This window comes from Colias croceus, chromosome 5 (genome assembly GCF_905220415.1).
Source record: "Colias croceus chromosome 5, ilColCroc2.1".
In the NCBI taxonomy this organism is placed as follows: Eukaryota; Metazoa; Arthropoda; class Insecta; order Lepidoptera; family Pieridae; genus Colias; species Colias croceus.
The window spans coordinates 6,447,733-6,475,684 of NC_059541.1; the positions used below are offsets into that span (position 1 = coordinate 6,447,733).

At 33.2% G+C, this 27,952-nt stretch overlaps 1 protein-coding gene across 1 annotated transcript; it reads left to right on the forward strand.

Annotated features, from left to right (window-relative positions):
- Nucleotides 1-103: 103 nt before the first annotated feature.
- Nucleotides 104-27,770, forward strand: LOC123691847 (paired mesoderm homeobox protein 2A-like). Its single transcript, XM_045636431.1, has 4 exons — nt 104-332; nt 8,061-8,257; nt 21,925-22,132; nt 26,710-27,770. Exons 1-4 carry the CDS (start codon nt 104-106, stop codon nt 26,910-26,912), a joined length of 837 nt encoding a protein of 278 aa, XP_045492387.1. The 3' UTR covers nt 26,913-27,770.
- Nucleotides 27,771-27,952: the final 182 nt, after the last annotated feature.

Below are 27,952 nucleotides of genomic sequence, written 5' to 3' on the forward strand. Positions count from 1 at the left end.
CAAGAGTCGCACGCGCCCCGCGCGGCGCGCTGCATCTTCAGCGCTCAAATTCTTTTAATTGTCTCTTTTAATAGATGTTAGATAGTGTCTTATAACGCTGAAAATGGAGTACGGGTATCTAAGCGGTGCCGGCAGTGGATTCGAGGGTGGATGTCTCGGCTCGGGTGGTGGTGAGCTGTCTTGGGGCGAGCTGGCTTCCTGCGGGCAGATGTCCCAGGCTGCTTACCGATACCAGGGTATGCGCTACCAGCCGCCGCCGCCACAATGTGCGCGACCACAAGACGCGGCTATGAGAAATCATCACATCTTCCCGCCAGCTATGAATTTACAACGTAAGTAGTTAAATACATTGAAATAAGGGTCAGTTTAAGATTTTATATTATAATTCTTACAAAGACAGTAAATTAGGCTAAGTATTATCATTTTCATTGTGAAATCAGAAAGAAAACTAGCTTAATTACATAATTCTTTGCTACGACGTCTACGAGACGTCTCGTAGCGCGTAGCAAGTTTGTTACGGCCAATTGTATCTTGTATTTTTTGTATTCATTTTAATTGTATTAAAACATAGTTAATAAACATTAAAAAATAATATTTCGTTTGTGCATCTGCAAGAATTGATAGATTCGATGAAGTACCTTCAAATATTTGAGTATTAATGCGATTCTCCTTGATAGGTATATATTTTGTTATAATGATCGTGTCTATACGTTTTTATAATAAATTGAAAATATCGTTATCAATAGGTTAGATAGGTAGGTTATACTTGGTTCTTGAATAAATGAATATTTCATTATTTAAAATAATACTGTTTTTATCATCATTATTTAAGTGTTTAAAATGGTGATCATGATGATGATCAGATAAAATATTTTTTTATTAGGTTTGTAAAGAATGTAAATATATTCAAATATTATAATTTATAAATTAGTGGTAATTTTCATTCAAATATAGTACCTATAATGCGGATTATCTATAATTTTTAACCCTTATCTCTAAAAGTTATCTAGTAGGAATCTACAGAAATTAATTACTTCAATTAATGTAATCAACCTTTCTATAATAACTATGATTAACGTTTTTGCAATACAAGAATAACATAAATACTTTATAAGATATTTTTATATTCGAAAAAAAATATACATGAACATGTGAGAAAAGGACATAATGCGCTGAGATGAAAATATTTCTTTTTTCCCTCCTCTGTACTATTTTGGGTAAAAAAAATCTTAAATATATCCTTTTTATATCTTTAATTAAGTAGGTATAAATATAATACATTTCAATTAAGATTAGAACTTTTTGTAAGAAAGTGTAACTAAATTATTCCAGTTCTAATTACAACTTTTTTATCATTTCTAATAAAAAAATACATCTTGTTTCCAATTATTTTTTAAGTAAAAATGACGTATAATTCATATTTTACTTTTATATATCATCAGGCCCGGTTACGATACCTATGAAAAACAAACATGAACTGAAGCAAAGGTTTTCATTTTAGTAAAGGTTTTGTATTTATTTATAACTTTCTAATATTATTAAGAATATTTATATGCTTTCACATCATATTATTAAAAACCAGCCAAGTGCGAGTCGGGCTCGCGCACGTAGTGTTCCGTACTATGGGGTCCCTTTATATTTTACTTTTTACTATTTACTATTTTATGTTATAGCGGCAACGGAAATACATCATTTGTGAAAATTTTAGCTTTCTGGCTATGACGGTTTATGAGATACAGCCAGACAGACAGACAGCGGAGGCTTAGTAATTGGGTCCCGTTTTACCCCTTGGGTACGCACCCCTAAAAACTAAAAAGAATGCGTATTTAAGTAAAAACTTTTAACAAAAAAGTTTCGAAGGGCATTCATAAATAAATCTATACATATAATAAATCTGTAGAAGGGTCAATTCTGTACATTGAAAATATTGAAAAAATAAATACCAGGGGGTGTTACTGGATCGATACCAAACCCAAATATGTGTTTAAAAAATTTTTTGTCTGTCTGTCTGTCTGTCTGTATGTATGTTCAGGCATCACATGAAAACTAACGGTTCGATTTTGATGAAACTTGGTATAATTATACCTTATTATCCTGGGAGTAAAATAGGATACTTTTTATCCTGAAAAAATACGTAGAAAAAAATTAATCTTCATTTTTCAGTTTTATCCATAGACGTTGTTCTGTAGAACCGCGAACACACGTTGCGTATTATTATAGGCCTAGCCGTATTTGGGTCCAATAGATATTTATAAGATATCATTGTCAGAGTTACTCAAAATGGAGAATCCACGCGAAGACCGACATCCGCGCGGATGGAGTCGCGGGCGGAAGCTAGTACATAATATTTGTCCATACACATAGCCGGGGCGGACCACTAGTTAATTATATTTATACAATACTAGCGGTCCGCCCCGGCATCATAAGAGGTAGCCTATGTCCTTTCTCGAGCATCAAAATATCTCCATACCAAATTTCATGCAAATTGGTTCAGTAGTTTAGGCGTGATTGAGTAACAGACAGACAGACAGAGTTACTTTCGCATTTATAATATTAGATGGATGTATAGTTGTCGGTAAAGTGTTTTCTATATCTGCAGTTCCGACCAAAAAGTTCTGCAGTTCTAAAGGTACTTTTATTTTTCAAATTAACTTAATAATTTTATCATGAGAGGGCTAAGGAAAATCAAATGGAATTTTTCTATGTGTCTCCTGAATTGAATAGAATTTTATTAGAGTTTATAGAAAGGTAAAAGATAGTTAAAATAGCATTAACTGTGATTAAACATTTTTTATGGTGATTGTAGTGGGACTTTAACTGGTCCTATTCCAAAACCTTTTTAAGCTATTGCATAGCTTCAATCGCGGGCCTTGAGCGCGGGGACCGAGAAATTCCGTAACGAAAAAACCTCACGCTCCCCACTCCGACGGGCTCGGAGGTGTGGCTTGAAGGCATGCTATGCAATAGCTTAACCGCCGCAGTCCCCGAGTGCCACACGTCTTTTTTTTTATTGTCATCGCAAGCGAGGTAGTCTGTCCGTACTAGTAATAAAATGTTATTACGTTCAGAATAGCAGACAAAACATGAAAGGAGAGGTTTCGGTTTGCCATTTATACGTATTTAAATATTTATTATAGCGGTAAAAATGTAAAATATTTGTAGGGAACTGATAAAATAGGTACGAACCCTTTCAGCGCATAGATTCAAAATAATAAATTCCTTCTAGAGGAAGTTCGGAGTATCAGCTGCTTAGTTGTAAACCATATTATTTTGTATAGCATATCTAAAATTAATAAAATATAGTAAGTCAATATAACGGCAAAATAACAGTAAAAAGGCTTCTGCACTAATTATTCATTGGATCAATGTCCCTAATAATGTTTTCATTTTACACCTATTATTACAGATATGTCTCATAAATTTCTTATTTGAAACAAAACCTTTTGTTTTCTATTATCTGGATTATTTGGTTGTTAATTTAGAGATTATAATTATGTGGAAAACATAAGTTCGCTTTGTGGTAAACAGTCACCTACCGAATTGTTTATTGTATTGAAGCCGACGATTATTGTTATTTTAGATAACAAGGTAAACTATTGTATGTAGGTATATTTTAATTATATAAAATTACAAATTTATAACCGAAAAAAAAATCTAATTAAGTTAGTATGTTTATAACATCAGGCAAAGGATACAACGATTTTCTATAAACTGTCACTAAATGATACAGTTACTGTATAAAATATACATAACTAGATTTCTGACCGCGGTTATGCCCGCGTTTTCAAAGAAAACCCCGCATAGATCCCGTTCCTGTGGGATTTCTGTGTTAAAATACATATAGCCTATGTCCTATTCTAGATCTTCAGCTACCTTAATACCAAATTTCTTTGTAATCGGTTCAGTAATATTTGCGTTTAAGAGTAACAAACATCCATTCATCCATCCATCCTCAAAAACTTTTGCATTTATGGCATAGAGAAGTTTAAGTTCAATACTTAGAGAAACAATATTTTTTTTATAAATTAATAACAAGAGAAGATTGTATGATACATCTTACTCTTAAAAGTGGGCCTATTATTAATTTTAAATTAGATATCTGAATTTATTTCAATGCCATAATATCTATTGTAAAATGACGTAGGTATAACATTTTAGTGTAGGTAGTGTATTCATATTTAAATTATTTCTATGCAAGATTCTTTATTACGAAAAATAAAAAAATCAAACCTACATAGGTAAGTACGTGTGTGCTGCAGTGAACAATTTTAATTAGTCTTAATTCCATTAACAACAAAATCCAACTTTCCTGAAATGAATTTGTTGTAAAGTAAAATCGTTTTCATTCCGCGAACGAGTATGGAAGCTAAAGGTTGCGGCGACTGTAACAAAGAGTAGTTGCTTTGGGCGGGGCGGAGGGCAGCGGGGCGCCAAGTTCTTGCCGCGTGAGCGATTGCGCCCCTAATTGGCAGTGGCGTCCGCGAGAATCTTAAGGGGAGGACACCCAAGTATAAGAGAGCATTCTCAAACAAAACCTTACATGGCAGTCAAAACTAAATGCTATTCCACGCACATAAAATCGAAAACATTATCACCAGTTTTTGTAAAGAACTTAAAACTTTGTCTCTTAAATTTCTCATTTAATACAGTAAGTCATGTTAAAGTTCATTGTTCGTTAATTTTCGTTAAGACCCAAACCCACGAAACACAATAATTCACCTCAGGCGTCCATGTAATCTTGAGTAAGCCCGGATTATTCCCGTTAATCATACAGAAATTAATTATAACTTGGCGTATTAATTGTCGTGCGTTAATAAGGTTTAGTGAGTATTTTGCTGTAAATTGTAATTTATTTAAGGAAAATAGAGAAAAGAAAATAAAACATAACGTGTTAAAAACTTTCAAATGATTCAATTGGTAATTTTAAAATAAAAATGTTTTCATATAGGTACAACGAATTAATTTTTAAATTAGTGCCTTCTTTATCTATAAATCTATAAATTATTAAACAAATTGCTCATAAGTAGTTTCAAATAAATAAACAAAAAATTACACATTTTGTATAATTCACTGTAAATATCAACATAAAAGTGCTATTACACAATTCGGATTCAATGTTACATAGCCAGTAGATATTTATTCAATTTGATTTGATGTAAAGGGAAAACCGCGTATCCCGGCATCCATCCTAAACCAATATCGCAATTTCTATTCTCATGTCGCCTTCGCCTTTGCATGCAAGTGGACGGGTTAATTCGATTTGCTGCCAGGACCGAGAGCAATATTTTATCGCATCATGTGATCTATTCTGTCCCAGCAAAGTATACTATAGTTGAGTGGGCCATAAAAAAAGGCAATATCTTACAGTTCAACTGCGTCGTACGTAAGCCGCGATCGTAACTTCTACAATGTTATGTTATTCTAGAGATTCTACACGGAAAGAAAACTTTTACAAATGTATTTGTGGCGCTCAAGTAAAAGCAAATGATCTCAACTTTTGCTTGTTCGTTTTGTATATGATATGACATACCTACCTATACATAATTATATATTGTATCTAATGTTGAAAGTGTTATTAAATTATTAGATACATTTTCAATACGAAAGCAGTTAAATATTATTCTTTATATTTATGAGCTCTGAACGCCAACACACTTTACTTCGTCTTCGAAAATATAAATTTTATAGCTACCATTACGTAAATTTACCCACATGTTTATTTGCAAATATAAAATAAATTGCTTTCGTGCATTACTTTTAGAAGTGTTTTATGGCCGTTTTACATCACAATATTTCAATTGATTATCTCGACAACATTAAAGTGATAGGATTAAAAAAATAAAGAATTATTGCTATACAGTAGTACAATTTTGGATACGTCTACGTTTGATGTCCATTAATCTGTAGTAACCCTTCCCGCGGCTTGAGCGCAATATGCCGCGATGACGCGTCGACGTAGGTTGCATTATGGATGTCTACAAACTTCCTGCGTGACGCGAGAAAAATGATGCCAAGCATTTCTGATAAATTGAGATAAAACAACTCCGATTCGCTAGAATATAGTGGACTATATTTTAATGTAACCCTTACTTTTTACTGTCAACAGAACATAGCACGAATTTTTAACCGACTTCTTATTATTCCTTCTTTAATATTCTAAAATATACATAATATTCGACTTTCTTCGTTTCTCCGCAGGCAGTTTCACCTCGCTGTAATTAGTTAAGGCTGTTGTTGGTTCGTGAGGAGGTGCTTAGGGGGTCGAATAAGTCACGGATCATATCACCTGGGAATTAATCGCTCTCTGACGATTAATTAGTGCCACGTGCTCCCTTGTATCATCAGGAATGTTAGGAATACGTAAATGTTTGGTTGTAAACATATAACATTAACACGATTATGTAACAGATCAAGTAAAAGACTTATCAGTGAAGACTTTAGAACAGAAATAGAAATCTAATAGTGATCGCAGTATGATAACATTTAGTTATGACGTTACGAATTATGTGCCTACTTTTAATCTATTGTAAAAAGAATACACATAATAATCATTATGTAACATGCAAACGGATATTAGAAGTAGCAATAACAATGAGCGAGCCCTTCTGACCTACGAACTGGAAACTCAAATTAAAGATCATAAGAATGGAACATCTTGCGATCCTCTTCATTAGGTTCCGCAAATTGCGAGCGGGCGGGGAGCAGAGACATAGCGCTGGGTTCCCCTCCCTCCCCTGCACCCTCTATTAATAATGTAAATGAGACCGCAGCTCGGCCAAGAAGCGAGTCTCGATTAATTCCGGTTCATTTGAGGTAATTGTCGCTGTGCGCGTGCGGTCTGCGGTCTTCCGTTGCCCGCCGCATGTCCGCGTCTCTTATGTCTAATACGAGCCCATTATGATTTGTACAACTCGCTAATTGAATATCAAAATTATCAGGATTTTATACGTCATACGTACTGGTTAAGGCCGTGCCAGACTTCTCTTGGTTTTGATAATATTGCTATTCTTAGTCAAAGCACAAAGGCAAACTCTAAGACAGTATATACGACTTGTAAATCAAATTATTTTAAATTACTTACTATTTATATTTATTAAGCATTATAAGGGCTTAAAGATTGCTACATGGATATATTATGAAATACAAATCGATTCAACTAAATAACATAATATTTCCGAGTTTATTTTATTCCGTTAGATAATTATGTGCAGTTTTTCTTCAGTCGTAGCACGCTAGCGTAGCGTCGGCTACGAGTTACGATCAATACGGATGCCACGCGACATCCCTACCTTACAGTTTTTCTACTGAACTCAACATAATATAACTTTTGTAATCTACAAATTTAGAACAACCAATTTTTATGAACACTTAGTTCAATTTTAGATTGAAATTAGCTTTCCCTGAAACTTTTTATCTGTTATCGCAATGGAAGTATAGTAATGAACCAAGACAATACTAAAATCGGATAGTACTTATTCAATTTAATAAGACCAAAATTATAAATATGTATTAAAAAAAATATGATAATATATTGCCGTAAATGTATACAATAGAATATAATATGTAAATATGTATTTTTTTAAGTCTTTTGTGCCATAAAATAACGACTAATAAAAATATTATATAATTTACAATTTTGTATGCAAATTAAATAGCAAACCTTGTGTAACCTAAATATGTAGGTATAAATACAAGGGTATATTGTTGAATTTGTAGGTACCTACATTGGGTGAGGGCGCACTCTCGGAGGGGAGACAAAATGGCCGCTTATAATACATCCTGCAGCTTTTCTTTCATTTTCATTTAGAATACTCACGCTATTTTTAAATAAATTTAATATTATTTACCTAATTGATGGTAAATTAATTATAATCTACGGAATTAAACTTAAATATGTGGATTATCAATCGTATAATTCACTAAACCGTTAGTATACAAGTAGTTTAACCAAGGCAAAAACAATTTTTCGATGGTAGAGCACTAATGCCTGCATTATGATGAGTGCAATATACCGTTTTGTCAATGTTTGCTGTATGTCAAAATATGTTTCTTGTCAACAGCCGGCTTACCGTATAAAGTATATGGCGGTCACGAGGGATCCTTAACCGAAAAAAGGAAACAGCGTCGAATCAGGACAACGTTCACATCAGCACAACTAAAAGAACTAGAGAGAGCATTCCAAGAAACACACTATCCAGACATCTACACGAGAGAGGAGATTGCGATGAAAATAGACTTAACAGAAGCGAGAGTACAGGTAAGAAAAATATTTATATACCTATTTGTGGAAGGGACTACTCTGTTTTTCTACACTGATTGATTGGAGGAATGTTATCTATATTCAAGGGGTTCATTTTTTTTTAAATTATATGACGATGATAGTTTAATATCTACGTTTTAAAAATACATAAGTTGAAATTTTCCACTATAATAGTTTGTAACTGGAATTTAAAAAATAGCACAAAGTATCCCAAAAATAGTAAAATAATATTATAAAAGCAACATATTGAAATTTTATAACGTCATAAAATTTAACGTAAATCATCATTTGTTTTCTATTAATTGTAGTACTGCGGGACAAGTCCCTTCATAGCTCTGCAGAAAGCGTAAATTTGGCCATAATAATCAAACCACTTAGGATATATTCACGTTGAGCAATAAAAAAATATTGCTTTTCCGTCCGTCACTGCATTTCCACAGTCCAATTAGTGTCCGGTAATTCGGCCGCGGCTGACGGGAACGGTGGAAAAAAACGTAGCAGACATTCCGCGGCATTTGTTAATTTCATAATAGGCGCTCATTTTTATTTAAGGCGGTTCGACTGCGACGTGTGCTCCTCTTGAATATTTAAACGGATCCGGGTTACTTGCGCGTCGTCCTGTACAACTGATCACATGGATTTAGCTTGTGACTCGCCGATCCTAATCTTATATTTCTTTTGAAGATGCCGACGGAAACTATTGCTGTACTGACATAAATAAATAATTAGGATGGTAGGTATTTATTTTGCTTGCTAAACTGAAGAAATTATTTATACCTTTTGTTAATTTTCTCACAACTGAATTTTTAATGTTGCAATTAGAAGAATGAACGGCTATAATATCGCAGATGATAATCTCTGTAACGAACTGCCGCATATCCAATATTCAGAAGCCCACGTAAAGCAAAGTAAACAAAAGTACCGCAAACACATAATACATAATGGAAAAACAATCGTAAAGCAATATACACGCGCCACCCGCACCCCCGTACAATGTTGCTAGCAACAAGCGCTCATTACGTTAAAAAGTGTATCGGAATGGTCGGGAGTTGCCATAAATATTGTGAGCGGTCGCGTAACTCAAGCGAGCGCGACTCCTGATAATTAAAACTCGCCTGCAAAATACGAATTCACATATTACAATTAAAATTGGGATGCGACCCGCGGTAAATACAGTATTCATTGTAGTGTACGAGGGAAATATATTCGTAATAAAATAATTTTTATTTATTCGACAACCGTGAGCTGATTGTTGTTTGTGATTTTGTTTTTGGTTAAGTTTCAATGGAAATTATAATTTGTTTAATTTAAACAATTGGTTTTATTTGGGTCTATGAATGCATGAGCAACTCTCGATGGAACATAAACTTAATTATAGTGGTTTTTCAATTGAAACATTAAAATATATCTTCATAATATTTTTTTATGTACAGAATTGTACAGATTTCAATACTTAGTAAGTAGGAGCTCAAATATCCAACCTACCTATTTATCGTGATTTCATAAAATTCTGATATAAAAGCAAGGCCACCTGCGAATGGAGAGCAAAAGGAATCACTTGAAAAATGACCAGATGGTATATAATACACGAGGTGTTTTTTCCGTGCCCACGTTGTCATAGGGACAGGGCAATTTAATCCATCACGATACGGTTCCGTCCGAGTCGATAAATATCTATGTGATTACAAATGTTTTGGTTTCAATGCTGCAGGTTAGATGGTTTGGTAGAATTGTAGTAACGATTACAATTTACTTTTATAAAGTAGAACTAAAACATTAACTTATTCTGAACAACGTAATACAATGTTTTAATTACTCATGCACTACACACTGCTACCTGCACGTGTAAATGAATTATACCAGATACAATTTATTGTTATTGTGCAAATATTTTAAATTAAAAGATTTGGTTATTGGAAACAATAAAATTGTAAAGGTTCATATTCACTACTCAAAATATAAATTATAAATTCGCCTCAAAAACTAATTCGTGGTTATTGCTCTATCCATATTCATTTTTACGATCAAGCAAAAATGTATTGTTGCAATACGATTTCTCATCTTATAATCTCACTCGAGTTATAGGGGTTTGTCCCAATAGTCTGAGTGCTGGTCATCTACAATATGACACTTGACGGCGGCCTGTATGCCCCAGCTATGCAATAAAGATTGACACAGCTACCGGCGGGAATGCCAGCAAAATGTCAATCCAGCTCCATGTCTTAGATCTTACCTCAGGAACCCTGGGGACCGAAAGGCTGCTTGGAATAACGATGCACCTTTGCAGTATTAGATTTGGTTGTTTCTTTGTTTTGTTTGGTAACATTGAATATTATTTCATTAATATAAAATAATAAGATGAAATGCAATAAGTAGTAAGCTCAACTATGAAATTAAATGGCACAAAATTGCTTTCTTTTAATTGGATAATCTAGGAGATATATATAGAAATTAGAAATAATATATTTTGATCGTTCACACTATTGATAAATTCTACAGGTTCTAAAATTCATTCTTATTTTTTGTATAAGTGGCAAAGAAATTATTACAATGAATTAGCTCTACATGGTGTCAACGCTTTTCAATTCTGATAAATCCATACTAATATTATAAATGCGAAAGTAACTCTGTCTGTCTGTTACTCAATCACGCCTAAACAACTGAATCAATTTGCATGAAATTTGGTATGAAGATATTTTGATACCCGAGAAAGGACATAGGCGTACCTTTTATTGCGAAATATGTACCTACCACGGGCGAAGCCGGGGTGGACCATTAGTATTTAATAAATTATAAACATTTTAATATAACCTCCTCCATGACTTCAAACAGCATTTCATATATTTGTATATAGGCAAATGACACGTGACAATGATTCCCTCATCCCTCAGCCGCGCAGGTGGCGCGCGCGCGTGCCCGCCACGCGGCTTCGAGAGCTTGCGCGTGCGATTCGATGCACTTGCCACAAATTGTTTGTTATAACTTGCTTTAATGGGGTATGAAATTTTATTAATGCACTGCATTGTTTGTGATGTGATCTGATCGCACCGAATTAGTAGGATTACAAGTTTATGTATGTGTTTTGATTTTCATATTTTATTGGTATAAACATTCATCTCTGTAACAAAAAGAAAAAACAAGTAAAAAGTAAAACGTTAATCCTTTTTACGTTCTCGTAGAAAGTCCAAAACATAGTCGAATTTTAGAAACTATTAATCCAAAACCTGCATACCTACTATGTTTCTTCATTTCGTATGTCATAAATAAGCACAATTTACCCTAATTATTACACGAAGACTGTGCCAAGTTCTACCAAAATAATTTGTGGTTTTATTTGAATGTTTGTCAAACGTAATGACCTCTAAATGAAACTAGGACCCGTAGTTAATAGCGTTGATTGCGGTTCGCGGCAGGCTTAGTACTAATCACTTAACGTTGGCTTGACGTTTTCATCCTATATGAGATATTATGTAGATTACATTTTGGGTGTTAGAGATTGAAATAATTAGGAAAGAGATACTGTGAAATAAATTCTTTATTTATTATATATATCAGGCATATTCTAGGTTCCGTTGCTTGTTCAAAACGAAAATAAATGGTAAATTGTTACTTAAAATTCTTAAAATCATTGCAGATATTTGATATCTATACATACATATAATAAATCTGTAGAAGGGTCAATTCTGTACATTGAAAATATTGAAAAAATAAATAGCAGGAGGTGTTACTGGATCGATACCAAACTCAAATATGTGATTAAAAAATTTTTTGTCTGTCTGTCTGTATGTGAAGGCATCACGGGAAAACTGACGGTTCGATTTCGATGAAACTTGGTATAATTATACCTTATTATCCTGGGCATAAAATAGGATACTTTTTATCCTGGGAAAATACGTGGAAAAAAAAATCTTCATATTTCAGTTTCCTCCATAGACTTTGTTCTGTACAACCGCCAACACACGGTCACTATACGGGTCTAATATTAATTTAGTGAGAAACGTCTTCCCAGTTCAAAATGGAGAAATAAACCATCCACGCGAAGACCGACATCCGCGCGGACGGAGTCGCGGGCGGAAGCTAGTTAGAAAGTATATAAGATAAAAATAGATCACATTGCCTATTGGTGAGAACGAAAGCACGTTTAATAATTTATATCTTACCAATAATCAAATTTAACACAGCTCCTTATCTGCTCGGTACTATCGTGGAAAAAGCTTGTTGATAATGTAATGAGGATGTCAAAGCACGGCTCGTGCGTTAATACATTTGAAGGGCGTGACATTCGATACGGTAGCTCAGTATATCGTATCGTGGGAAGCTGCGATCGTACGCACGATTACGTCCTAGCCCGTGACCTGTGTCTCCCACGGGATGCGTGCGATCCTACATGACGTTTGTTGCAATATTCCGCTGTTTATTCCGCTGTCACATTATTGAATTCGACGGTCCTTGTACTGGGAAGCTAAATAGTTAATGACTGGTCAAGAAGTATGGAAGATATTTATATTAATTTAAAAGAGACAATATTGAAATATTCCTGAAGGAATGAAAGTACTTAGTTAATAACATTGTGAGACCATCACCGATTACCATCACCGTACAAAGTAAAGAACTCTATTGAATTTTTTTTAATAGTACCATGTCGTAGTAGAATGCCATTTATTTACACATTATTGTTTAAATCGTTAGAAAAATATCCATAAATAAACTTATTCGAATATAGAGCAGAGAGCACTTTAAATTATTAAAATGGAAATAGAGGGCTTGCTAATGCGGAGACGATACGAGGTTGTCATTCCGCACTTCCCAATGCATTTATCATTAACTTATTATCTTAGTACAATTCTACCCCTAAAAGTTATTACCCTCATCTTTTTACAGTTTGAATGAATATTCGGCGAAAGTAAAATAAATCTATAATAGATGATATTATATACAAATACATAGCTAATTTAGTGTTTTTCATATTGCAGTTCAATTATAATTATTGTACCTAATATAAATATTCATATTCCTATTTGGCTATCTATATTCTATACTATGCATTTTATAATAGGCAATACACTATACACGTTTAAACAATATAACATGATACATATTATTGTACAAAACTTTGTAACAATATTCATATTATTACTTCATCATGGGTTTCTTTATATCCTACTAGCTGCCCCGCGCGGTGACACTCCTGTTCGTCGTAGCGTAAATATAGCCTATAGCCTTCCTCGATAAATGAGCTATCTAACACCGAAAGAATTTTTCAAATCGGACCAGTAGTTACCGAGATTAGCGCATTCAAACGAACAACAAACAAACAAACTCTTCAGCTTTATAATATAAAAGTATAGATAAACACTGAAACTTCAACAGCAGTGTTATTAGGGTAGGTATAGGTACTCTAGTTAATATGCATAATTGTAACTAATTGTTAAAATGCATAATTGTAACTAATTGTTAAAATGCATAATTGTAACTAATTGTTAAAATAATCAATATAGGACCTAAATGTCTGAAATTAAAAGTTTATTAAAAGCAGCGACAACCTTTATGATAAATTTACTAAATCTAAGAATTACCTACATGGTCGATGCCTAATTTTCTTAATTTGTTTGTAAAACCACTGTATTATATTTTGATTTGACCCACAATAAAGTTATATTTATGGCCTTGTCATTAAACGTGAGAAAATCTTTTTATCAGTTATCATTATTTACATGAGGGACATCAGACATGTTACATTCCCACAATTATTTTTCATTTAGCTCGCGATTTGCGCAGTCCCTGGAGACGCCATGGGATCAAGTGCATCCCTTATAAAATAAAACTACAATTTCAATAGAGAAAATTGTTATACGGCATGGAATTACTTTTGGAGTGTCAAGGGAGTTATAGCAATATTTATGCGTTACTTTCACACGTTATGAAAATTATTTATAGTTTATGTTCATGGTAAAGTATTTAGTTATAAATAGAAGTATTTTTATAGATATGATAATGATAAAATGTCCTTAAAATAAAAATGATATGTACTCTTGAATTTGGGAGTTAATTAAATTTAGATTAATTTTACTTGGTTAATTAATAAGCTTATAAAGATGCGAACTAATGAAATATATATTCTAATTGATTCATTATTAATTCGTTCGGTATTTTTATATGTGAGATACACTTAAGATACACATAAATGTGTAAAAGTTAAAATAGCAATGTCACATAACTTTCCCAAATAGGGGAACATAGGCGAAATGTCAAAAGCTATCGTACGATATGAATATACGGCTATCATGGCCGAATTGTTTTGCGGAAATCTTTAGGAGCTGGGAGGGTAAGGTAGGTACTGCGGTAGTTTCAGCAGAAAATATTATCTAACACAAAGTATTCAAAACCACATAAAAACAAAATTTACAATGACCAACTGAGGATTATATCATATAGATATGATACGTCAAGAGTATTATATCACATTTATTTAAAATAAATCTTAGGCGAATCGTTATTTAAAGTGATTCTGCCCCCTTCGTAACGATGGCTTCGTTCACAAACCATTTAGTGCGAGGGACAAGTGCCGATATTGTCTGCGCATTAACAATACATTATTTCATTTTTCTTCCCCACGTAGTACATTAATCAACCAGTTCTCGAATCATTTAACGCTCACTCCGTTCATATAATAAACTGAGAGTCTATCAAAATATGAGATATCCATCTGTTGGTTGTTTAAGTACCTTCAAAAACATGAATTCAATGTTGAAAGCCGTGGATACCTTATACCATCCGGCTACATACCTTATACCATCTTATACCTACCTACTTCAAGACTACAAATGAAACTCATTTATTAAAAAAAAAAAACAACAGTTTAAAATAGGTTCATGTATTTATGGTGGAATGTATAAAGTGCTAAAAGCGTATGTTTCAAATTATTATCATAAAAATAAAATACTAATTATATACAAAAAAAGAAGCCCTTAAAATGTAGAGCTACATTGAAACTCTGTACGAATTAAAAATCTATGAAGCCAGGTCATAATATCATCTAGTTACAAATTTTGACCTTAATTTTAAGTGCGACGAAAAATTAGTACAAGGGTGAATTCAATGATTGTAGGTAACATCTGCCGATCTGTATCGCTTATTTGCCGTGTCACGTGCCGTTAGATCAACTGATTAGCGTATTGTCTCGGAAGCGTGCACGCATGATCACGGTGATCTGTCAATTTGATTCGAATCTGTGCCATTTTTAATTTCAATGTCGAACATGGAAGTGCTGGGTCAATCAGCGAATGATTTATTGTATTTGAAATTGGTGTAGGTTACAGACTAGTGTGGGTTGAGCTTTATTTGGATTATAGATTCAGCTCTATGTTACTTATCGTTTTAATTTATAAAGTAGAGGTGTAGAAAAAATGTTTACTAAAATGTATAGGATAAGGATAATAATATGATCTTCGGTACTGTGGTTTAAACATGACATATATTTCACACAATTATACTATACAAATGCTAAGAACAAATGAACAAGTAAACTTAATAAAATTCAATCAATGCACCAATGAAATGATGTTGTTTCACATCAAGCGTAAAAAAATATTGGTGATAATAGAAGTGATAGTGCACATTTGAGTAACATAAATAAAAATGTTTATGAAAGGAACGGTCCACGGATACAGTGCTGTAGGTAATGGAGCGTGTTTCACGAGGGTCACATCTGTCGCGGGCTTACACTGGCCAACTATTTGCAACCAGGACATAGGAACATTAAAAATTCATTGACTTGTTACAAAAAAGGAGCTGCGTCACGTGATGTGATGAAATTAAATTTGATAATGTTTTTTTATGTGGAATTGTCTTTTGTAGGGACTTCACCTAACCAGTGTAGACTTAGTACTACAGTCAGACAACTAGGATAGCAAAGTAATATATTTTTTGTAGTATGTGGTAATATTAAAGCTTATCTTTATCAATTGATATCTATAAGAGATCAAATTTGGTTTAAATATTGCTACGCTTCTGCAGTTTTTCGTACAGAAATTAATTTGAAATAATTATGATTAAGTATGATCATTTGTCACCCTGAACGGAATATTGTTAGTTATTCTTTGTTAATGTTAATTTGATGTTCTCTTCTCATTAGTGGCATTATCTTCAAACGAATGAGAATAGAGAAATTACTAGGTCCGTGATATAGAGTAAAGACGAAACTTAATTTTTTGATTTATTTATTTAACACTGTATATTTATTAATCGCACAGACCTGTTCACTAAATACTGTTGAATAGCGTCGACATACGGACTAAGTAAACTACGTATTCATCTCTTTATTATGATGTGTTAATCTTGGATTATAAGCAAATGTTAACACATGTTACCGGTTAGTAAAAAAAACTTACGATCATAGAATGACTTAACAAGTTATATTCGCGCAAGCTAAAATGTAGGTTATGTTGATGGTGATAGAGATTATTTTGGCAGTCGAAATTATGATGTTGGAGTTGGATGGATTATTGAGGGTAGCTAATATTATTCCGGGGCGTTCGATGTTGCCTTTTCATCCGCTAAGTATAAACAGGAGGGTGTGTTTGGTGTTTGATCGCTCGGCCGCTCTGCTGACGACTGATTAACTTTTTGCTATCTTTTATTGGATAAATATTTTATTAAATTGTACTTTGTTACTGGTTCTTAATATTTACCGATTTTTTTTTTGTAAATAACTATATTTTTACTTGACATTCTTAGATCTTATTGATATATATGCTACATTTTAGTTATTTAATTCTCTATGGATAGGTTTCTGATTTTTCAACTAGGTACCTACTATATGAATATATTGTGATGAAAAATCGTAACAATTAGTTAAAGTATAAAATAGCAATACATTTCAAGCAAAAATAATTACTTAGAGAAAATTATAACGTTTCCAGACGAATAAATGAAAAAGTCAACGAGACACGAACACGCTGTTCCTTAAACCGCACATAAAATATAGATTTAAAAAGCACCTTCCTAGAGTTTAATCTAGAGAATTCTACAGATATAGATGAAAGGCGTTGGTTCAGGGCGGAGTGCGGAGAGCCCCAGGCGAGTCTATGCCGGCTTCAGCCAATATTTGCGCGCCCGGTCCCGGCTAATGAATACAATTAGATCATTCCGCGCGGCCTCTCGTTTTTCATACGCCTCGATGGTTACAACGTGTCAAATAAAGACGCTCGACCCGACCTCTATGTACAGATAGACTGTGCAAACGTTTTCACAGTTGCGGTTCTGTTACTTTACGTAACCTTGTTATGTTTTAAAATTGTATTAAAGTGTATTTTTAGTACTATACTTAAATATTATTTTTTAAATTTATTCATGTCTTGCAACTAGAAAAACGGTGAGAGTATTCACTACTTTTACGGATTATTATGTAATCGTGCCTATATTTTACTATTAAGCAAATACTTATCCCATTTTGTATTGAGCAAATGCTTCGTAAAATGATAAAGCTTTATTTCACGGATAGAAATAGAGCTTATTGAATAGAAAATTACGTTTTTGGTACTTGTATTTCGGGTATGTCGGTAGCATTTGAAACATTTATGATATTCAGATAAAGCGGTACGTTCAACTGTTAACAGGCTTGAGTTTCGGCGAGGACTGGTGAAGTTTGGCAGCAAGGTTCCGTTGAATACATTAGCCGCTGTTTACAGTTCGCCCGTCAGAGCGCACATGGCGATGCGAAACTCTGTTTATTTTAATACTAAACCGTTGTTCGCCATTGTTTGCACAAACTACCCTCGCGGTTTGTGTTAGGTGTCCACGGTTGAACTGTCAACACACGTTGTTTCTGTGACAATACATTTTGTTTGCGAGAAATAAGTCATATACGAGGAATAAGTGTGTTTAATCCTTGGTTTAATCAATGGGTTTGACTCTTCGACTGAAATGAAATGAATTGCCATTGAAAAAACTTTTTAATTAAACATGGTTTATAAGTCCTTCGAAAAGCTTTCTACGTGCATTAATCACTTAATATCCTCTGTTTATCTTTCTTTTGTTTTCCACATTAGATATTCTTTTAATTCTCTCTCCTTATTTTAATCTGTTAAAACAAAATCTAGATATATTGTTATTTTCCATGTTATTTTTTTGTTTGTTTCTTGGTTACCTCTAGTATCCAATAATATTCTAAAATAATAGAACGCAACGCTAATCAATTTAATTTCGTTAATGATGATACAATCGCTTATCAGCATCGCATCTGGCACAGATCGGAGGCTGCATCTGAGCGCGTGCATCTCGTGTTTAATTACATTTCACTGGCCCGCACCGCCCCCGCCCTATTCGGTTCATTTGCAAAGTGCATTTCGATGCCGAGCCGATTGTTCTGACCCCGAGCTTAATTGCCCATTGCCATTATTTATTGTTGGCATTTGTTGGAATATAGTTTGCGTTAAAGGACGTTTGATTGAGATATTATGTGTAGTTTATCTTGTGTATTGGTTAGCATTATTAATTAACTATTATGAATCAGCTATGTGGGTTTAAGCTACATCGAAGGATCATAACATTTTGTTCTTAAAATGTCAGCTTTGTTTGATAAAATGATTGGAAATAATACCAGTAAATTGTAACGAAATATTTACATTAGAGGCACGCATCTCATTCGATAAACATCGCAACAAATTTCTACAAACACATCGGTGGACGTTTATTTGCGTCGAGCCCACGCTCGGATCCACAGCGACTTCGCATTCCGTTCGCCGTATATCGTATCGCTACTCATTTGTATTGGCGGTGGTTCTGTATTATTTGTTTGTTTGCGGATGCCGCATACGTTGGAGCTTTGATTTTTTCCAATTCGGAAATAATGCGGAAGGCGTGGTGCTCTGGGCGATCGCTCCGTGAGTCCGTGACCCGCGAGCGCCAATCAAGCGAGGCGCGTTCGTTAGTCGACGCCGGCGAGCCTTCCCGCTTGGTTAACCTGGGCACGTACGTGGGACCTTTACACTTGGAAGAACTGATTTTCTCTTAGATTTCAGGGAAATGATCAACTTTAGAAATCTTTTATTTCGTGATCGAATCAACCATGAGCTCAATTTGATCCGGTACGGGTGGGCGAATTGTTGCTATCTTTCTTCAATATTTTAAAGAAATAAAAGTAATTGAAGATACAAGCCTGTAATGTTACATTATTAATTAATCTATAATCTACAGCAATTTCGGCGTAAAGAAGAGATAAATAGAGTTTATTTCGTATTTATAATATTATATTAATAGATAAGGAATATTAGGGATATCAGAATTTCCGATAATTTATTACAAAAAAATGACATAATATGTGCAAAAAATAAAAAGCGGATCAACGAATCCATTCCTTATAAATATTTTAAACAAAACCTTAACTGCATTCAAATTGTTGGAATCACGGAAGGCAAGTTTGCAAATAAAGAAAGAATCATCAACATCGTTTCAAAACATTTTTGAAGTCGGTTGGTATATTTAGGAGATTACATATTGTGTTCCTTAATCACAATAAAACTAGTAAAACAATTACCCCAAAAATGCCGTGTGTACCTACTTGTGTAATAAAATACGCTAATAAATCCGTTAAATACACCAGTTATGCTTCATACTTAAATCTGAATAATAAATTAAACCTATCCATCGATACTTTAACTCATTTGCCAGCAAAACACATAATAACACTATTTTTTCATGAACAAAGCTTGAGTTGATCAGTGAACAGTGAACTACACTGTTATGATAATGATTAATGAGTCTATTTTCTTTTGTGAAATATATTTTTCTTTGTATAATTTTCAGCGGAAACATTGTCATTTACGTTAACACATTGTAATCAACTTGGTCTTCTCGTAGATTTTTTTAAAATACATCTATTTAATACTGAATTATGCAACAGAACGGATCAACTGAATGAGCTAAAATAAAGCATTATGATGGGTAAGTAGTCGTGATGACATTAAAGTTCTTACATAGTGAGCAAATGGAATTCAACTAAATTAACTGTAGATACCATAAATTTCAAAATGTTGTATGTTCATTTTCTGCTCCTTACTAATTTAACAATCCCAGAACAATTTCCAGCTATATTGTTGTTTTCTCATGCATATGTGAGACACGAGGCAACTGCCAAGTATTCGCATCATAATTGTGATTGCCATATGTCATAGTGCATGATGTAGTGCGGATGCACCTTCACAAGATGCATAGCAGGTGCCCGTTGCTGTGACACAAGACAAACTATACCCTTCATTTTACCTACTGCTACCGATATATTTCGATTCCAATGTCACACGTCTCATAAAGTGTCCGTTTTGGATATTGAAATTGCTGCAAGTTTCCTTGTAATTAGGAAATGTGTTACTCAGTACTGCTAATTTTGTTTCATGTTATAATAATTTATGTATTGCTGCTGCTAAAATGAACAAAATGTGCCAATATTGAAAAATTTGGTATAAACATAAATAAGTAACAAATTAAATAGATGGGAAGTTCTTTTAACATAAATAAGTAACAAATTAAATAGATGGGAAATTTAATGAACTTGTATTGGTTATCTGATAGTTACATGACTAACACGAGTCTTGAAGACGTCTGATGAAAGGTATTCGTGATGTATGGCCAAATGTTAGATATGACGAATTGGTATAATAATGAAGTATTTATTCGTCTTCTAGAACAGTAAAGTTCATTAACGTCGGTCAATATCACTGCCAAGAATTACGCAGATTGTACGTATGCGTCACGTGTATTAACGTTAAACGTGTGTAAGAATATCTATTATCTTATTTTTGATATATTTTGTATTAAAATGTATCATTACTTTATTAGTAAGGGAGACGAGTAAATTAAATTAAGTAAAAAAAACGTAAAAGCGAGCAAACATCATCAGAGAGGACGTGGATGAACAAACAGTGCGTGCGTATGATTGTCGACAGTGGGATACTCGTGACGAGGCGTTTTTTACTCGAACATTGCCCAATCAGCGCCAGTGGCAGTTGCAATTATCTCTCGCATGAAATTGAATTACGATCAATTCGGATTTGCGCGCATTGGAACGAATATAAAACGGTTTGCATTAAAATTCGTGCTATGAGGATGCGTTTCTGCAAGCCCGTTCGGATTCAAGTTTTTATAGCTGTCTGTTTCGAGATTTTGTATGTAAACACTATTACTATAACTATTTTGATTTTTTTTAGTATGTGTTATGTATACCACATAAAATTACGTTGGCTGATTTAAGCATGCACTAATAAACAGACCTTTGAATTTAACGGACTATTCAATGTTAATGTACCAAATCTCATTTAATAGTGTGTGCACAGTAAGATAATTATGTATTTCGGTTGCTTTGTAAATCAGAGATGTTCATAGCCAAAATCTTTACGAGGATATTCTGAATTCTAAACGTGTGACGCGCTAACTGCTCAGTTATATATCTTAAGATTCTATTGAACGTTTCTTAACTCACATTATAAATTCAGAGAGAATATCTTTAAAAAAGATGAAAGAATGAGACCATTTAATACAGGTTCCAGCAATAGCTGCACCTAAATTATAGTATATGCATATACATTATACAATATACATTAAGACCATGAATAATCTATATGCCACAAAAGAACAAGTATTCATTATCCTCAAACACATCTATTTTTCAGGTATGGTTTCAAAACCGGCGCGCAAAGTTCCGCAAGCAAGAACGTCTGGCGCAGCAGAAAGCTGGGGAGACGCCAGTGAAGGCGGAGGGAAAGCGGGATAAGCCGGGATCACCAGCGTCGTCTCCGCATCCTCCTCCACCCTCGCAAACAACTCACCACTCGTTACCACACCTCTCACCGCCTGATCTGAAGCCTATTACTTCTGCAGGTAATTTTCACCTTTCTATACTGATTGTTGACTGAAACCTTATGCACTTATTTTTTTTCATGGAGCAATAAGTATTTCACCCGCGTAAAATAGTCCATCCCCCATTTTAAACTATCAAATAAGTTGCATGATGTCGTAGCTCGTAGCACTCAATCAAAATAATGGCATTGGTATTGTCTCAAAATTAAAAAAAATACACTAAAACGTAGACTAATAACTTTGTTTGAGAATAGTTCTCTGATGTGTGAATTAATGTTGTTACAGTGCATTGTATTTAAAAGAGCAATGTTTAAGAAGGTCGGGCAAGAAACTTTGTAGAGCTACAGCTTTTTGTAGCAAGTTCTTTCTGAACGAGTTGTAAATAATTATTTTTCGGTATTTTGACGTTTTGAAAGAAAGAAAAAAATAAGGAAAAAAACATTTAATTTTGTTTGGAAAAAATGTAAATGTACTTTTTTTATTAAAAAATTGGTTTTGTCTCATTTATAAGCTCACATTTATTCAAAATACTCATTATTAACATACCTACCTACTAATAAAATCAACGCATTCCGTGAGTATAGAATGTACAATGAACCATTAATTATTGTGATTAACTTTCTATCTCTTGTCTTGCGCTACATTTTCATGAACGGTCATTTATAACGCTGGACAATTAAAATGTTGCTGATGAATTTCGTAGAAATCCTCGCTATTCGGTGTTCTTGAATAATAATATTTTCAACGCTAAAAATATAAAAAGTATGTGAGTTGAGCTGAATTCTCTTCGTTTCTGTCGTGTACAAATCCCGATGAGTTTATAATATAAAAGTTAAATGACCTCCGCGGCTTATGTTCACCATCATCGTCATTATCAGCCTATTTTGTTTGGACTACTGTTGATGGAAAATATACCTTCCATGATATAATTTATACTTTGCGTAAATAATTCTTCATCTTTAATATTTATTTACTGATATATTGATATGTAAATAGGGATTTATGATAATGTATATTTTTTTTAATTTAAAAATCAAAAGTAACATTATTTGAAATTTTTAATTTCAATTTATTGTTCAAGTAATGAAGTACCTACCTTAATAGTTATTATTGTCGAAATGTAGAGCAATATTAAAAATCATGCTTATTCTCTCTCTTTCGGGATTCTATGTATTTAGCAATTTACATTGTCAGCGTTAAACATTGTACAGAATTATAATGAAGTTATTAGAGCATAATTCACAAATTATATAGGCATTTTATTAGCGAACAGTTCAGTTAAACACTCTATAATAGTGTGAGATATTTTGAGCAGCGATTTTTACGTCTTTATAAACACTGATTGTTGAAATTATAGACGGATGAATCACGCATACATTTGAATGTACTCAACCAATAGCAACGTTGAACACAAGACTGGCGTGGGAGAAAATAACAAGGCTGATTACAACGATATAAATATATGTCCTCAAAATAGATTTTAAATTTAGACGATGCATTGAAAAGGCGACTTCTTCAATGATAATGGTATCACAATTTGTGAAAATAGAACAAAGGAATCTGGGTCAAGTTCGACGATTGCCGTTTAACGCAGCGACGGTATTTTAATCATTGTTGAAACATTTTAATTGTAAATCGATGCGTAAATTTCATTAGATTCGTTCATTGAGCGATTAGTTGATTTCATGTGAATGTTAAGACGATGTAACTACATAGATGATTTCTTATTGATTACTAAACTGAAATTTAAGTTTATGTTTTTACATTCATATTATATTCACGAAATTCACACCTAATGTTGTTTTTAACGATCATAACATGTTAACTTACAAACGAGGCCTTTTTCGTATCCTATAAAAAGAATGTGCCCAGAGCCAAAACTCTTAACCTGCATGCAAGTAAGGCAATGTACCTGAGTTTTGCAGCATGGGAGTGCCGAGTGTTATTTTGTATTAGAGCGGTAGGCAACGGGCTAGAGCAGAGAGTTTGCGGCGTATAATGGCGGACTTGTGGCATTAATCACATTACCACCCCGCCACGCCACCACCCGCGCCAGATTTTCACTTCGGCTCATTTGCGCTAATTGTTCGCGCGATTGTCACTCAGGCTTGAATAAACAACGGAGCCGCATAGCAAGGATTAGGTGATTAGAGCCTAATTGTGTTAACACGATTATTTCATGTTTACCACTCCGACTGCAACCTGATTTCATATTCGGACAGATTGAATGCATCTGTTTTATTTGTATAGCACTATTCTGATTTATAGTACACACTAGTTAACTAATAGTTTGTGTCTCTAGTCTCTACATATTGAATCACTTATGATTAGTCGTGTCTGGGTTTAAATCATAATTATCATAAATAATAGCAGAGCACATGTTTTTTTTAAATTAAATCTAGACACGCGGCAGCGTGTCAAGCCGAGTTCAAGCGAAGAGAACTGGCGAGCAGCAGCCGTGTGTATATTTACACGAACCATTTCGAGCCACTTTTCACCCCCTTATAACTCGAAAACTATTTAAGTTAAATAAACCAAATTTGGTACATATCAAGAGGACCTCAAGATAAACAAGAACCTTAAATTTCATAAATACAGATTAAACAGTTGCGTAGATATTAATATCCAAAAATCGCAATTTTTAAGACTGACTGACTTATAGACATATACAAAACCTAACCCACTTCCAGATGACCTAGAAAGTTCAAATTTTGTAATCAGCTAGGTAATAGTGAGTGTACAAAGGAAAAAATCAGAAAATACTGAATTTATTTGTATTTAATTTTTTTTTCAATGACATAAATTTTGTTTGTATGGAAAAATGGAAAAGTTTAAAAAAATAGAAAATAGTATATTCACCTTACTAGTCTTAAAAAATAGATCAAAACTAGTCAGTGGCCGAAAAAAAATTTGAAATTCATCAATAAATGACTGAGATATAGATTAATGAAGTTTACATATTTTAGCGCGAAACATCTGTAGATTCGAAGCGCCTCTGACATCACACTCACTCGCGCTAGTATCGCTAGGGCGGATTACTTCGATTGCATGATTTCTTTATTCAAAACTATTATTAAACGTAAAATAAAAGAAAATTGTAATAAAAATATTGTTCATACAGTTAAAAATAATATATAATTTTACAAATTCACATTTCTTTATTCTTTATTTATGAGTGTTTAGTTTATTTTTAATTTCAGTGTAATGGAAGAAGGCTTTGTCGAAGGTCGAAATGATTTAATTTGCGTAATATTAATATTAATATAAGTGAAACATCTTTAGGTGCGTTTAGAGTAAAATTTCAAAATCTCGTCATGGCAATACCGTAACGTCATGGAGTAAAGCGACGATTCTTCTACAACGATCTTTGCATCTTTGTAATTACATGTGTGTGTACATATTCACGCTGGATGTTTAGAAAATCATGTAATCTTTTAAACAGAAAACGAGTTTAAAAAATTGCAGATAATGACGGGGCAATGTGCGCTGACATTCATAACATACAAGAAAATATAGAAAATAATACTAAACAAACCATACAAAGAATCCGCAAGAAAAAATAAAAAAAAAATCGTATATAAAAAATTAAAAAGTATAATTATATTCATAAAGTAAATCAAATTTGCAGAGTAATTTTCTGTACAAAAAGTAATGATATCCCACCAAAAACATAAATGTAAAAATTGGAGCCGAGTTCAATGGTTGACTTAATTTGCCAAAAAAGAAATGAGATCTAATTAATGTGTGCCAAGTTCTGCAGACAGTCCAGAAATTTATTTATAAAGATGTATTAAGTTCTTAGGTTGACTGAAAACTCAATTGTTTTATTTTCCCTTAGAGAACAATGTTTATTCCAAAATATAACTTTTTTAATTTGAATAATATAATTATTTTCACAAAGCAAACAACTAATGACCTATTGAACCCCATAATTTGATGAGGCTAGTTTTACATACTGTTTATATTTTGTGAAGTTCTAAAAACTAGCCTCATCAAATTATGGGGTTCAATAGGTCATTAGTTGTTTGCTTTGTGAAAATAATTATATTATTCAAATTAAAAAAGTTATATTTTGGAATAAACATTGTTCTCTAAGGGAAAATAAAACAATTGAGTTTTCAGTCAACCTAAGAACTTAATACATCTTTATAAATAAATTTCTGGACTGTCTGCAGAACTTGGCACACATTAATTAGATCTCATTTCTTTTTTGGCAAATTAAGTCAACCATTGAACTCGGCTCCAATTTTTACATTTATGTTTTTGGTGGGATAGTAACTACACGACACTATCTGTCATTTCTTTTAATAAGATAGATTGTGTGATGGATGAAAATCCATCATTCATTGTTATTTTTCAAAATTTGTAAAGCATATAAGCATTTCTTGCACTTTTAAGCCAATACTGATATATTTTCTTGAAATTTATAAGGTGTCTTGTTTTTAATCGTTCTAATCTTTAAAGGATTATACTTTCAACAACTGCATACTGCAAATGCTACTTATTAATATTTTCATAATTATTGCAACGACTAGAAAAAAACTTACTTCCAACATATAAGACTATTTTTAAATATAGAACATGTGATTTTGTTCCAGCAAACAAGTTATGTGAGGAACTGAACGGCGTAGGCGGTGGCGCCGAGCCGCCGGTAAGCGGCGTGGGCGGCAGTAAATGGGCCGGAGGCTGCGGCCTCCTCCGGCAGCCTTCGGGCTTCCCGCTCCTGGGAGTCGCACCACCCAACTATCTACTATCGGACCACCTCGGGACATTGGCCAAATCTAACAACCATCTTTTCTAATCCGCGTTTTACTTCTAAATGAATGCATCACGATGCCACGAACAATATAATTCATGAACGAAGACTCTCACAAATGTGGTAAAAACTAAAATCCAACGTGTATTTTAAAGTGAATTTCGAAAAGACTGCGAATTGAATGAAAATATTGAAGTGCCAAACATTCGTGTCCATTAAATTGTAGTTAATTAAAATTATTTAATTTGTAGTATAAGTTATCGTGAGATAAATCGATTCCAAGTACGTAAAGGTTTTGATTGAAGTGCAGTTCTCTAGGATCACATACTTACATATATTTAAGTAGTTTAGTTATCTCTTTACATCGTCTTTTAGAAAAATAAAATCGGGTTAAATAAATCTCTCTTTTGTAGTTTATGTGAAAGACGGTGTTAAGGATGATAAGGAATTCGAATTTTGTGTGATAAGTAGGTGTAATGTAAATATTATATTGAATTGCATTGTATACGCTCTTGTATACTTCTAAACTAAAGCGAAATCATTCCAAATAAATTATATGTGATAAGTTAAAGTATTTAAACAATACTCTAGTCATTTTACTTATAATCAAATAAGTCAATTTTTGTAGAGGCTTTCGTTATTGCATAACTATTTATTTATCAGAGATTTATTTATAAATGCCAAACTCTTTTGAAATTCTATTAACCTACTACTTACTATAGATGTTCCCATAAATTATGTAATAATGTGAACTATAATAAAAAATGTTGTAAATATTGTGTATATTAAGTCATTGTATATAAGTACTTGTGCATATTAGTACATAGAATTGTACTATGAGTGTAACGTTAACAAGAAAATTGTGGAGGGTGTTTTAATAAAGAAATTAATAAAAAGTCTTTTAATTTAATTTAATTTACATTTTACAATTAAGTTACAAATTGGTATAATACCAACTCGATCTCCTTCTATATGTCTAAGAATCACATTCCGACGCTCTTTGATATATTATTAAACTAGCTTACCGCCCGTGGCTTCGCCCACTTTGACTAAAACCAAATAAATTATATACTAAAACCTTCCTC